The 15245-nt window shown below is 38.7% G+C and overlaps 1 protein-coding gene across 1 annotated transcript; it reads right to left on the bottom strand.

Moving 5' to 3' along the window:
- Positions 1 to 3190: 3190 nt before the first annotated feature.
- On the bottom strand, positions 3191 to 15031 carry dis3l2 (DIS3 like 3'-5' exoribonuclease 2). Its single transcript, XM_084731732.1, has 21 exons — positions 14904 to 15031; positions 13288 to 14046; positions 13047 to 13177; positions 12614 to 12667; positions 12270 to 12371; positions 11908 to 12091; positions 11636 to 11700; positions 10462 to 10691; positions 10203 to 10376; positions 10023 to 10102; positions 9796 to 9908; positions 8994 to 9101; positions 8546 to 8779; positions 7577 to 7656; positions 7179 to 7362; positions 6718 to 6804; positions 6299 to 6446; positions 5851 to 5981; positions 5327 to 5431; positions 4915 to 5019; positions 3191 to 4166 (listed from the first exon to the last, which is right to left on the bottom strand). The coding sequence occupies exons 2-21, from the start codon at positions 14021 to 14023 to the stop codon at positions 4065 to 4067; spliced, it is 3153 nt and encodes a 1050-aa protein (XP_084587858.1). The 5' UTR covers positions 14024 to 14046; positions 14904 to 15031; the 3' UTR covers positions 3191 to 4064.
- Positions 15032 to 15245: the final 214 nt, after the last annotated feature.

Below are 15245 nucleotides of genomic sequence, written 5' to 3'. Positions count from 1 at the left end.
CAAACCCCTTCAAATAAAGTGTTACATGCAGTGTTTATTTTTATGTGAAACTATGTAACATTTAAAAGAAAAAATAACACTTTATTCTTTTAACAAAAGAAAAGTTGAATTAGTAACCAATAAAAATCAACTTTGCCTGATTCAATACTCTCAAATGTTTTTCTGTTGCAGCCTTCAGTGGGCTGGTGTGACCAGGAGCTCATGGTTGCTTGTGTTAACAATGACACTCAACAATGTTAAATTAATGTTGTAACTACAGTGACTGTCAACAAAAGTGACAAAGATTTGACTTTAAAGAACTGAGGTATGGCATTGTCAATGTCTGAAAAAAAGAAAGAAACAAACAAACAAAAACCAAACAAATATCAAGTCTATTTTTTGGTCTGTGAATGCATCACTCACAAATTAACATTTTTTATGCTGATATGCTGAACATGTCAGCAAGCAGGGGTTAATTCAAACAGATAAGAGGGAACTTTTGCAGCACTAGAGACATTTTTGTGTCTATTGGAAAACCTCAGCTCTTTAGCAGCTAGGAAAATGCTCAGTTTGTTCACTAGCTAACCACCACTTCATCTACCGCTCAGGTGGTGTACGGTGGTTTTTTTGTGCTTTTTCATTGTTAACGGCTACAAAAACATATTGCCAAAGAACTGGAGTGGAAATTTGCCAGTTGGCTAATACTGACACATTTATAGAAATGCTGATATATTTGTGTTTTACTTAATAAAATAAATTAAATTAAAAAAAAAATGTGGTGACAGGGAACAAAAACAGGTTGCTATGAAGCTCTGTTGAAGGACTAATCAGTTAGGTGTGCTTATAACAGTGTTTGTCATTACAAATGACCCTTTCATATAGAAGTAGTCATGTAATCCATTAATATACAAATAATGACAGCAGCTCTATTATTAAATTGAAAAAACTTGACAAAAGTTTAATTTCACTTAATATTAGGTCATTAGGTGGGGTTTATACAGTACGTGAAGTTTACGAAGGCATCATCATCAACTGTTATCTCACTGTCTTCTATAGGTAGGTGTGGTAGTTTTATGGAGGCTTAATAGCAAACACTCCTTGGTAATAAAGAAGACGGAGATTATCTGTGTTTATTCGCAATATATACTAAACAGGGGAGGGCAGTGGAACAGTCTAATTAATTAAGGGTCATCAGTGTCTTTCATTGGCAGCAGGGAACCACTCACCAAATGGTGTTTCAGTATAATTTATGTACACCTCCTCAAATTTAGTTGTGTTTAAACTTGTATTCAGGAAAAAAAAGAACACAATTTGAGTCACCTTTTTACCCCAGTGGATTTCATGTATGTATTTATTTACCTAGTGTTAGACAAAGACAGCTATCTATTGCTCTGTGTGATGGTTTAGCAGAGTACAAATGCATTTCAACACTGGCCAGAATCAATGTTACATGTCACAATATAACTTTGCAAAAAAAGACAGAAAATGTGAATGAATGTTTTTCAAATTCCTCATCACAGAAACAAATCCTACAAAGTCAGTACAGTTGTTTTGCACTAGCACTTAAAGGGAAAATTCGGTTTGTTAATGTGGCTGTTCAGTCAGGGTTCATGGTAAATGTAGTCAGTGGAAACAAACTCCTCAGTGCTGCAGTACTGACTGAGAAAGCAGAGTTCTCCTGCTGTAAAACTTGTTCTTCCTGCACTCTGTGATGTCACAGTGATGTAGTTGGTGTTAAGGAAGGACTACAGACTATTTCAGTTTGGCTTTCTAGTCTGTAGATGCAGAGTATTTTCCTCACTTAACACTACGTTTTGGCCAACAAAATAATAGCTCTAGGTAAGGTGGGTGATACACTACACTGTGGGTGTGGGTATCAGGAGCTTGCGTGCAATACGAACTGACACATGTAGGCACTGGCGGCACAGCTCCGCCAGCAGGAGAACTCAGCTTTCTTGGTGAATATAGCACACAGTCAGGAATTTATTGCTACAATTGATGGTATTTACCATCAGCACTGTCTGGACATCAACATAAAAAATGCTGAAGTTTCCCTTTAAGTTGCTGGCTAAAAATACACGTAAAGCTCATGTCACAAAGTCAGTCCAGGTAAAACAAAATAACTTAAAACATTTGCTCACAGTCTTTCAAAACCCCTAAAACAATCTGCCAAATAAAAGAGGTGATATGCAAAAATAAAACAAAAATTGTGCAAATGTAGCAGCTAATTTGCATAACAATACATGGCACTGTTCAACTAAAAGCTGCATGAATGAGGCACACTGAGTTAGTTAAAGCAAAAAAAAAAGACTCACAACCATTTTAAGATGTGCAGCTGTGCTGACATGTAGTTTTATCTTGGCTAAATTAAGGCTGAAATTCACAGTCAATATTAATGAGGTCCACAAAGTATTTGTGCTGCACAAATCAAGTCTGAGCATTAAAAACACAGTTGGAAGCTCTCAAAAGCACATGAACCAAGGTAAAGTACATTAAGGCCACCAACCATTTTCAGCAGCAATTCACATTCAAGTCATTCCCATGTTTTGTATTAAAAACAATAAAAATGAGTTGATAAATTATTTAATTCTGACTGGCACACTAAATAAAGAACATGTACTTCAGTTCAGGTTTGAACAACGTGTTAGATCCACGAGACCCTCCTTCTGAGAATTTAAATCAACTGAGCTACGTGAACCTGAAGAGGCCCTTCAGCCCCTACATTCACAACTCAGAAGGATCTGAAAACTACTCCTGTTTAAAACAGTATAAATACATACAAGTAAAAAGTGACATGTAGTAGCTGTTATGTTGTTCCTGTGCAAAGGTTAATATAACGGATTAACTTTTCTATTACTGCTACATTTCTATGGTTTGATTCATGTAACCTCCCTCTGGCCACAAGTTAAATTACAGCCACCACAGTCAGACAAAGATAGCCAAAATAAGTTAACTTCAGTAATGTGGTATTCTCTATTGCTTTGCAAACACAAATATGGGTCTCTCCTCAGTCTCGAATCAGGAAATCAGTCATTGATATTAAACTGAAAATAGTTAAAATTCAGCTTTCACACTTTAGACTGTGCCTTAACAGGACAGTTAACCCACAAATCAAAAGTACATATTTTTCCTCTCACCTGTAATGATATTTATCTAGCTAAGTTGTTTTAATGTTAGTCACTGAGTTTTAGAGATATCGGCTGTAAAGATGTCTGCCTTCTCTTGAATATAATGGAACTAGACGACACTAAAATTCAAATTCAAAAATATTTTTGAAAAATTCAACACTGTGCCAGAACTCATGACCTGGTTACTCAAGATAATTTACAGGCCTTGTGAGCAGTTTCATGTAGGAACTACTTTCTACTGTAGAAAGAAAATAATTCCTTCATGAAACTGCTCATAACAACGTGTGTGGATTATCTTAAATTTACCAGGTGATTTCTGGAAGGACACACTTGTTGATTTTTTCAAAGTCTTCTTTTTTTTGGTGTTTTGAGCAGCAGAAGTCAAACGCTATCTAGTTCCATTATACTGGAGAGGTGTATTTTTTAATTTTGGGGTTAACTGTCCTTTTAATTGAGGCTTAAATGGATACATCAGTCTTTACATGTTTTCAACCACTTACTATTAATTGTACATGTCATACTGCCAAGCATTTTCCAAAGCATACCATGATAGATTTTTAAGATACTATATATACCTGGCACCTGTCTATAAATGTTGACTATTTTATAAAAATGAAATGAAATGGAAACCAAAGGAAATCTGGACGCAATGTCCCTTTCACAGCAGTTATTCAATTAAAATATAAAACTCAAAAATATACCTTGGAAAATGGGCAGCATGTGAGACAGTTATTTACAGTAAGTGGCCTAACATGTAAAACACACTAGAATGGGTTTTCAAGTAAAGACTGAGACTTAGTGGGAATTAAAGTCTGACCCTGGCTGATCCATTAACTCCTGTTTACCACAGTAACACTGCTTTTAAACTACACGTCATTTCTACCAATCAGCAAAAGAAAATGTGCAATATCAAGTTTCCATGAAGGTGTTTGTGTGCTCAACGGCATATTTAAGTGTTTAGGAGTCGCTCTCCTCAGGCCTCTTGAGCACTGCACTGTATTTCATGGGTGCACCGTCCGCTTTGAGCTGCACCTGCACTAACGTGAAGATTGAGATTACCTGCAAGTGGAAACGAGAAATAATGATTATTCCGATTCAGACTCTCCATCAACTCGCTCAAAGACATTTTCTAACCAACCTTACCACAGCTAGCTGCTCCAATTCTTCAGGTAACAAGTTAGCAATCTCATAATCTTGACATTGTTAATTTTTTGAGAACAATCAACGATACATTTGAGCTGCATTAAGGCAAAAATACCTCAGATGCTATCGTACTAGATTTTTTTTTTAAAATGTGGCATGTCTATGTCTCAAAACAGTCATATAGGGCTTCAAAAAGATAATCACCCAGTAAAGAAATATCAACCAATGAAAGCTGGAATAAATTTCTCCATTTAAATTTAAATTAAAAGGTCCAGTGTGTACGATTTACGCAAATCTGTTGGCAGACGCATGTTTATTAGTGCATAATCACCTCAAAATAAGAATCCTTGTGTTTTTGTTACCTTACAATTAACCGCTTATATCTACAGAGGGTGCAGGTCCTCTTCCACCATGTTAGCCGCCATGTTTCTACACAACAGACAAACCAAACACTGGTTCTACAGAGGGCCTTTCGAATTTGTCGGGCCACCATAGTTTCTCTTGCACGCTTGGAAGCCGAGGGTGAGGCGAACAGTTTCAGGTGGTTACAATCTACAATCTCGCCGCTGGATGTCACTACATCCTACACACTGGTCCTTTAAATAATTTTTCTATTGGCAGTCCAAATCATAACAAAAGTATTTTCAGTGTCTGTGGCTCTCACCTGCTCTTCTGGAGGTTTCTCTGGGTCCTCTGGTGTCCAGACCAGAGTCAGCTCGGATTTCTTCCCCACCCTACGATGGTGGAAGGTGTCCAGGCCCGCAACAGACTGAAGTTGGGAACAGTTTCAAAGTGTTTCAGATTAAACTCGACCCGTTTACCACCTACTACTGGGACGTCGACTTGTTGGATGATTTTTACTCTGCATTCTCACACCATCACTGCTTCGCATTTCTCTCTCCTGAATAAGCTTTTATTTTGGTAAACAATAACATCCCTATGTAAGATGAATGACAAAGCTGAACTGAAAGTCAAAAGAATATCTCTGATTATGTTAATAAAACTGTATACAATTAAGACAAACACGTTTTTAAGAACATTAAAAGGCAATATATGAAAACAAACTGTTTACTGACCTTGCAGTAGATGCGTTTCTGCACTCCATATCTGAGAACCAGCACATCAAAGGACTGATCCAGCACCCCCATCACCATGGCCTCAGAATCCAGAGGGCCACATTCCTGTGGTGCACAGACCACAAAAAAAAACACTGCTGTATACTGACATGTTTTTGACCCGACTTTTTCAAACTGATTAAACCCTGGCTTATTTTACATTTCAGGCATCTAATTTAATTTCTGAGCCGAGGATATTTGATGAGCTCCTGTTAGCCATACTGCCTCTCTTCTTCTCTCTTAACACAGAAACTTCTTGAAATAAAACATCTAGAAGAGAGTTATTAAATGTTTGTGAGACCACATTTCACAAACAATTCATTATGTAGTGGTTGATAAAGTATTTGATGTAAAGGCTAAAATTTTGTTTAAATCATGGCTGCTGTAAAAGAGGAGAAAAACAAACTCCAATCTTGAACAATAAGAATGTATGTTTTTCCATTTGTCCCCACTTGTTGAGAGCATATTGTGATTTAGACACCCACCTTTACAAAAACTCCAAAGAAGAGCTCAGTGCTGAGTTCCTGGACTCTCTTGGACACGGTCTTCTTATCATTACAGTGGGCTGCCTGTTTTTGGACTTCTTGAGTTGACAGCATCAAATGAGGCCCACACTCTGCATGCAAACATTCAATGGACAGACGCACACATAATGAGTATGAGAAAGAAGAATGACACATTAGTCTGACGGGAACACACAGTAGGAGCAGACAGAGGCAGCTGAAACAACGACAAAGGCAACAGCAAAAACAACACATCAACTCGATGTGAGATCTGAGGCTGCTTTGTTCTTTTCTGAATTTGTCTTCTACATTATCAACTAGACATGTCCCTCAATACAACGTCAGCTCTGTTTGACACAAACAGGACATTGTGTTATTCATTAGATGCATATGTGTGCTTGTTTTTGCTTGTCCAAGAGAGGGTACGAACTCAGTGAGGAAGCCAGCAGCCGGTGGACGATGATGTCAGCGTAGCGTCTGATGGGCGACGTGAAGTGAGTGTAGAGAGGAACGTTGAGGGCGTAGTGCTTGAACAACTGTTCGTCCTTAAGAACGCCTGTGCAGAAGTAGATCGCCATCTGGGAAACACAAATAACCCAGATTAAATACAGAGACATTCAAAAATACCACTGGAAAGGTTTTTATCATATGTTCTTATTCTGACTTGTTTTAATTTCATGGTTACAGTTACTGCATTAAATTGGGAGTCTCATTTTTCTCAAGAAGAACTGCCATTTTTTGGTGTACAAAAGCAGCTGCATCCCACACAAGCTTCAACAAATGTCATCGCAAAAGTTCAAAGAGATAAAAACAGAAGATGCCCTTCAGCAGTGGTTACTGAGCTCTCACCTGCATGGGTCTGGAGCACATGTGGGTGAGGACCTCTTTTCTGGCAATGGTATACTCATCATCACCAAGAGCTGTATTGAGACTCCTCTGCATGTTCGAACGGAGAAAAAAAGAAGATTTTAATCAGTAACACTAAAACTGATATTCTTGTACATCATTTTCGGTAAGTCAAACGACTAAAGTTTTATTGATCACTTATTGAGGATGACTGATATCCCGGGGAAAGGAATCATCCACATATAACACAATAAAATTCTTTTACAGTAGTAAAGTTCAAAGCTCCTTGTTATCAAAGCCACCTTTCCACTATTTCCTTGTGTGATCATGTAAGAGAGTTAGCAAACATTCAGATGGACAAGAAATGTAACACTCATAATGATCACTTAATCTAAACCTTGTGCTGAGAAAGACAAAAAATATTTACTAGTTGTTTTTGATATAGTACAAATTGGGCTACTGACATGTAACGCTCCAGCAGAGGACAGATCAACGTCAATTCCCAGCTGGTCACAGAGCTCTTGCAGCTCATCCACCATTTTGGCCTTGGGTGGAGGGTGACGCCTGAGCAAGGCCAGCTCAGGGAATTTGCGGTAGATGTGGTGGGCTGTGGCGATGTTGGCAAGTAACATGAACTCCTCCACCAACCTAGAGAACACAGTTATTGATCAGAGTAAAATGGCCAGAAAGGGGAAATACGAAACAGGAAAAAAAGGAGAACAGCAGGCATCCTGCAACCCAAAATGATTCAGAAACATATTTCACCAAGAGTTATATATGTGTCAACTTAAATAAAAGTTTTGGAGAAGAAACAAAAGGGATACAGAGACAGGCATGTATCTGAGGAGGGTCTGTCACTCACTTGTTACTGTCTCTGTACTGGTAAATAAAGCAGCCCTGAGGCATCATGGTCTCTTTGTCCAGGGTGAAAGACAGTTTCAGCTGAAACAAAAAACACAAAAGGCATGTAGAGAAAATAAAGCTGACAAGCTGAATAATCTGGGTCTGTCCATGCAATTCCTACTGAATAAGTCTAACTGGGTTACATCATGTTAATAATGAATCTCCTCTCTTCCAGAAAACAAAGGTTGTCAAAAATATTGATACTTGTATGATTAAAGGATATAGTATTGTTTCAAACACATGGTATTGAAAAGTATACAACTGATAGTATTGAAAGTGTCAGAGTTAATAATAATTATCTAAGTGCTTACTCAAAACCTCAGTTCAGTTTTTCTTATCATGCCTGAAGTGACGTTTTCTGTACCAGGACTGTGTGCTGATTGTTGATTTCAAAATGAATCACCTATTTTGTGTGTGTAAGACTTTTTTTTCCCAGCGGTATCATAGGGGATGTCATTTTTTTTTTTGCTTGTTTGTTTTTTATACTAATATTGTATTGAAATTTAAAATACTGGTATTGTGACAAATCTACAGCTAACTCTTAATTTACCTTTGATGAACTCTTACTTTAAAATAAAGAGGACACAAGTAGCGTGCTGAAACTATTAGCAGCTTCACAGAATTTACTGAGTCCTATTGCCTAACTATGATAGGAAACCATACCAAAAACATATCAGCAGAGACTACAAAGACAAAGAGGATTAGAATGATAAGAACTGAGTGTTTAGATCTCGAGCCTATTTACTTGATTAGTAACAATCCAAACAACATTTACTAAGTTTTATTAGTCTCTAAAAGACAATTAAATAATATTCTCCAACTTTCAAGACCTACAGATTAATCTCAGACATTTCTGTAATCTTCCAGTATAGAAAAGACAAGGACAGATGGCACAAGTCAAGTCAAACACACAGTAAGGAGCACTAACCTGGTCCAGTCTGAGGGCTCCTCCTGAGAAGCGTTGAGCCCGGAGGTTCTTGGCAATGGTGTGCAGGTTGAGCACAGCCTGATGGATCTCATCGATGGGGTGCTCAGGGTCCACGGGTGGCAGCTCCTCGGCAGAGAACATCTTTTCGGGGGCCTCAATCATGCTCTGAGCGTGGTCGTAACTCAACTTCACACAGGAGCGGATGACGGAGCGGCCAAACCATTCGCTCAGGATCTGAGGGGTGAGCAGGTGAAGAGGAGCCAGTGAGATACACCGGGAAACAAAAAATATCACCCAGCAAATGTCATCACTACTACCCCAAGAGCGTGTTGGAACAATTTAAGCTCAGCAAATCAACCATTATACCTTTTACTCCTCTTTACCTGTGAATTTAACCTTACTAGTTGAGTGCAGCTCTAACAGCTCCATGAATTTTAAATGATCATACCTTTCCTTCTGGTGTGATTTTCCAAATGACAGAGAAAGTGAGTCTGTCTGTGAGAGGATTCAGACTGCACAGCTCCTCACACAGCAGCCGAGGCAACATGGGAATCACCTGCACAGGGACAAAACACATGAACACACTGAGTGCTTAAGAGAAAATGAAAGGTATTTTATCAAGTTACAATGGAGTAATCAACAGCCCTGTCAGTCAAATCGCATCAATCAAATGTTTTACAAATGAAACAAATAATGCATCAAAATCTGGTCAGATCACCTAGTTTCAAGTAGGGCTGTAACAAGTAGTTCAACACTCATGAGGTGGATATTCAAATTCTACATCAACATTTGAATGCTGCACGGCTTTTTTTTGCATGTCTGTCCGCTTAAATTTGTCGATATTTTATCCTTTCAAAAACAACATTTTCATTGCTGTGAAAACACTGTTTGCTCTCCCGCTTGCTGGACAAAAAGGGAGACACGCATCTCTATTAACGGGGTGGCTAAGCAACAATCTACCAGCTTCATAAATGACATTTATGTTGATGAAACTTATGAGTTATATTAATTAAAGAAAACTGATCACATAAAAAAACACTAAATAATTTAAACTGATAAATCACGTAATTCAAATTGAGGATTTTTTGTGAGGATTTAATTTTTTTATGAGGGTGATGATGTCACAAAATACAACAAAATACATTTGAAGTTTCAACTTTCATTCAAAAACCTCAATAGAAGCTTTGAATGTAATATAGCTCTAGTGTCAAGTATGATACCACGAGAAGTAAATGTCACTGAGCACTCACCTTTTGAACCATGTACACACTAGTTGCTCTTTGGCTGGCAACAGCGTCCAGAGCATTGTCCTGCTCCACAAAATAACTCACATCAGCGATGTGGACTCCCACCTCAAAGTTACCTGCATCAAACAGAGACAGTCTATGAGTTTCTATCAACCAGTAAAGCAGCTCTATCTATAATGAGAATTTCTCATGATCATCATCACTGAGCTCCAACAGTAAAAGTACTTTACCATCAGGGAGCTGTTTACAGGACAAAGCATCATCCAGGTCTCTGGCAGTAGCAGGATCAATTGTGAAGATACACTCCCTCCTACAGTGATAAACAGCTTTGTGAATCACGTGAATATATCACCTTAATTAAGACTTCATACTCTGTTAGGGCCACACACATAGAGGCTTTAAAGTCCTACCTCAGGTCTCTCCTCGTTCTCATCTCCTCAGGTGGGATGGTCCAGGGCAGGTTCTTGGGTAGGCAGTCTAACACCTCATCTGAGAACTCAGAAAAATCCACATCGTACTCTATCAGGATGCCCTCGGTCTCTGGCTCAATTTCTCCAGCCTGACCCAGAGTTTTAGCGAGCCGTCTGTAGGAAGCACGAGGGGAGAGTCAGGTTGGTTGCCACATTGGTGAAACACTGGCCCACATCGAGTCTTGAATATAACACTCACCCTTCTGCAAAGTTGCTGTCGGACGCCCAGTTGGTGATCCGACATATGAACAAGGTGTTGGTGTAGTCGCCCGGGCGGGAACCAAAGTCTTCGGGACAGTCACCAAGGGGAACATTAATCCGTGGCACCCGGTGGTCCACAGGGGAGAACATGGCAAAAGGCTTGTCTGGTAGGAATTTCAGGAAGCCAGTAGCAGCTCTTGAATGTTTCTTCTCAACAATGTACACCACCTGGCAAACAAACGATAAGGGAAGAAGAATGATGATGAATGAAATCTAATGCCAGAGTGTTTGAATGTTTGTGACTTTCAGTGACAAGAAATGTGTGGCTTTTACTGTGAAATATCCACATTGCTAAAATGTTGTGGCAATAATTGGTTTGGGATTTAATGAAGACTAGGAATAGATCTGCACCACATCAAATCGTTGTTTTGAAAAAAGAAGATTGTGAGGTGAAGGTTAGGCCTTTAGTGGAGTGTAGACGGATATTAAATGGATAGTTTGTATTTTTTTTTTTTTAAAGTGGGGTTGTGTGAGGTAATTAACAGCAGTTTTCTATCAGAAAAGGCTGCCTAATGGCAAAGTATAGCAGTGAAAACTGTCTACATATTGGGTCTGCAACTAACAAATATTTTCATTAATGATGATCTGTCATTTTCACAATTAATTGTTTAGTCTATAAAATGTGCTCCTCACATTTCTGAAGCTGAAACCAGAAAATGTTTGACATTTTTGTTTGGAAAAAGACTGAAACAATTAATTGATTATCAAAATAATATTTTTCTTTCAATTGTCTAATCAATAAATTAAATGATAAGTGCAGCACTACTAAATATAACATACACTTAAACTAATATTGATTTATTTTCAGGTGAATATATATTTATATTTAATATGTTTTGCTAAGTACATTGCTTAGCTTCCTATACCAGTAAGCAGTGCTTCTCTGAGGTATAGCTCACACAGACCCAGTTCAAAAAAAACAAACTATCCCTTTTCATTTCCAGCATACACAAGTCATGTACAGTCTTTTTGTCATGTCCCTGCCATTGCCTCATGTTTGGCGGGACAAAGCCTGTACTCTATTTGTGTGATTATTTTTAGCTGGGAAATGATAGAAGAGAAGAGAAGGTGTGTTTAAAAAGTGCAACACAACAGAAAGGCAGAAAGCTCACTTTAGCAGTCTTTTGGAGTATTTCCCCGTTGGATCGTAGGGCTGAGGCGTCCTCCAGAGGTTCCACTGTTTCCATCAGATGAAAGGACAAATTAAAATGTATCAGCTGAACCATTGTACTATTCTTTAAATTCTTTTCTTGGCATCCTGTCTTCAGACCAATAAATAAACATTCAACCAACTAACTACCAGATGAATTATTACTTAATGCCCCATCTCCCATATGAATTGTGATTTGCAATTAATGCTACAATCACAACTCTGTGACAGTACCTGTCTCAGTGAGCATGTTATTCTGAACTCTTTTGATGCGTTCATCCTGGTCACTGCACTGGTCTTCCACAATAACATCAGGCCTGGGTGTGGGAACTGTCTTCTTCTGTGCGGTTTGCACCAAGTTTTCTTTCTGGGTCTCTGACTCACTGGCGCCCTCGCAGTCAGTATCTGACCTCACAACCTAAACAGACACAAACACTCATCATCTGCTAAAACAATCACAAGTTGTGTGTTTTGCCATCCTGTGGAAAAAATAGCTAAAATTGAGCCCATAACAATAATACAACAATAATAAGACAATGGTCTTAATAATTAAAAGTGCATACTGGACATAAATAGGATAGTTAAGTGTTGTCTACCTTCCACTGCTCCCGAGGAAGGACTTGCACCACCACTACGTCTCCGTTCAGCGCTCTGTTCCGAGCTACAATACCATCAAGGAATATATCCCGTGTGTCATCCTGCCAACACAAAAACAGATTGCTGCTGCTGGCCTTTAAAGGTTTACATCAAAAATTTAAAGTACAACTAGGTGATACAATGAAATCACATGCCAAGTACATTTATTATAAATTAGCTGAAGGCAGTGGAGACGTGTCCTCTGTCTTTTTCTCTTCATTTACAGTCAAAGTATAGAACCCGTTAAACAAGTTGTTGCAGCAGCGAAACATAAGGTGTCAAATTCATTCTGCGTTGAACTTACAGGTGATGGGATGAAAGCTTCATGGTATTTCTTTGGGTTGATCCTTAACTGTCCCTGCAGGGAAAGTATGTAGAATTTAGAAATTCACTCACAACTGCAGCAATTATATATATTACTATACCAGGTGCCATTTATTGCTGCATTCATATGATTCAAATAGATAACGATGGCAGATGGACAAAACCTTCTGGATGTCATAAGAAAAACAAACAGTCCAATAGAATGGCAGGACGGCAGAACTAAGAAGGCATGATGATATGTTCTCATGGTGATACCGTATTGTTTGTAAAGAACATATTAAAAAGCATTTTAAATAAATATTTCTTGTCGGTTATATAATGTAATCATTCTAGTGAAGTATGTGGCCATACCCACATAGTTTGACCACTCTGAGTGACTAAGTATGTCTGGAACAGTAACTCTGCATTTGTACCTGAATGAGTTCTCCTCTTTTAAGGCCATGGGAAACCTCCTCAGATGTCATATAGGATTCAAATACTTGTTTCTTTGGTCCTCGGCCTCCTTTGTTCTTACTCTTGTCAGCAGGAGAATTGGCACTTGAAGCTGAAAGAGATTTTTTTTCAAATTTAACACATAAATCATCAAATGTATAAAACTACATTATCTCAATGCCTGCTGAGAATTAACATCTCCAAAACTAACCTACAGTTTACCTCGAGGCTGCTGCTGTTTTTTGTCTTTACCATGAGGGGACTTGGGCCTTTGCATCTGAGACGTCCCTTCTCTGCTTCTCTCCTCTTCTGGGTGCTTTGGCAGAATTTTTTTCTTTGACTTGGCCATCTTCTCTTGGTCCTGTCTACTTGCACTGGCTTTCTTTGGGGACTGGGGACGTCCAACAAATGGGTCAGTCTCTTTAGAGTCCTTGTTTTTCTTTTGCTGCTTCTGGTGTTTCTTTGACTCATTGGGATTTAAAGAGCCGAGTTCCTCGCCAGACTCAATGTCTCCATCGTGGCTGGTGGCAGTGTCCCTTCTCTGTCCCCGTCGCTGCCTGTCGGACACTCCCTGCTTCCTTTCACAGTCCTGCTGAGCACTGCGGGTGCTTAGTTTCTCCATGTACAGAGACAGTGAACTCTCCTCTCCTCTGCTTTTCATGGAAGAGGGAGAGAAGTCACTTGAATCAGAGAAATCATTGGGCACCTGGTCCCTTTTTCGTTGTGGTATGTTCAGCTTGTCACTCTGAGCTTTGAGCAGTGTGCTTGGCCCGTGTCCTTCCCTTTGAAATGATGTGTCCTTTGCATATTGCTCTACATATAGGCGGAACTTGCTGCTGTTGTGCTGGCTAAGAAGCCTGGCATAGGCATCTTTCTGAGGAGGAGTGCCTGACTGATTCTGGTTGCGCTTTGGCTCTCGATTCAGGTTAGCCTTCTTAGATTGCCGAGGAGAATCCATGTGGCAGTCTTTAGACACTGTCTCTGAAAAGGGAAAAAAAAGCACACACTGAGTACTGCCATACATTTTTATCATCTGTATTTACAACTGGCAATCTCTATGAATCTATTTTTTGTAATTCCCTGTTCTCTACTGTCTTGTTTTTTATGCCATTCTGCTGTTTTTTTTTATTATTATTCTGCTTTCTATGTTTTATATTTAATTTGTGTATTGTTTTTAATGTCATGCTGTTGTTTTCAATGCCACACTGTAAAGCACTTAGATTTTCATGTTATATGTGAAAGATGCAATATGAATTATAGTTACTATTGTTCGAGTATGACTCAACATAAGTTCCATGGCGTTACCATTCAAGCAAGGTAACCTAGTAGTAATTAAGCAACGTGCGTGCAAATAACGCACTCTAAATACGCAAAAATAGGATATAGATTAATTATGTCAAGTTGGAGTTAAATGAAAGCACTCTACACTAGCTGACTCATTGTTGAGTAGTCCACCCATCTTACATCACGTGTTAGCTTAGTGACCACAACAACCACAATTTGGATATGACTGATAGTTAACCAAGTTGATGTTAAAGTTACATTTTTGAGATGATGATTTAACGAGATAACAAACGCTGTATCATCACAGTCCTTTGTTTTAAGGTCTCGTCAAGCTAATAATTTCCTTTAAAACATTTCTTAGCTAACAGCTTAGTTAAACTAACGTTAGCTAACAGTTACTAGCCTGGCTAGCTGCAGCTAGCTTACTTGTAAATGGAGGTGTTGGTTTAACGCTAGCTAGGTTAAATACTTCTATGTTAGACAATCCGCGACCCTGAAACACGACAAAAGACTCAGAAATGAAGAGAAAAACTGTCGAACATTTTAAACATTACCTTATTCGCCTTGTGTAAGTTATGTAGCTTTGGTAGCTGCGGATCAGAGCAAAATGCTAGATAGTTGATTCTTTCACTTCCTCCGTCGTCACGAATGGCAACAGTCGTGCTACCTTTGCTTGCTGTCGGAAATATTGGAATTAGGCGAACGCACAGAAGCCCCCCATAGAAAGTCAAGCTTTATTTTTTTACGATAAAAAAATTTAATTCCATCACACATTAAAAATATACCAGGAGGAAAAGGTTGGATTCAACCCCTCTATTTATCAAGGCACACATTTAATGATTTTAATGTTAACACAACCATGAAAAAACACAAATAAATAGCTTAACACACAAATA

The sequence above is a fragment of the Lutjanus erythropterus genome, chromosome 12, assembly GCF_056507025.1.
Source record: "Lutjanus erythropterus isolate fLutEry1 chromosome 12, fLutEry1.hap2, whole genome shotgun sequence".
NCBI lineage: Eukaryota > Metazoa > Chordata > Actinopteri > Lutjaniformes > Lutjanidae > Lutjanus > Lutjanus erythropterus.
Note: the sequence above shows the minus strand (reverse complement) of the source record. Positions and strands in the feature narration are given on the sequence as shown.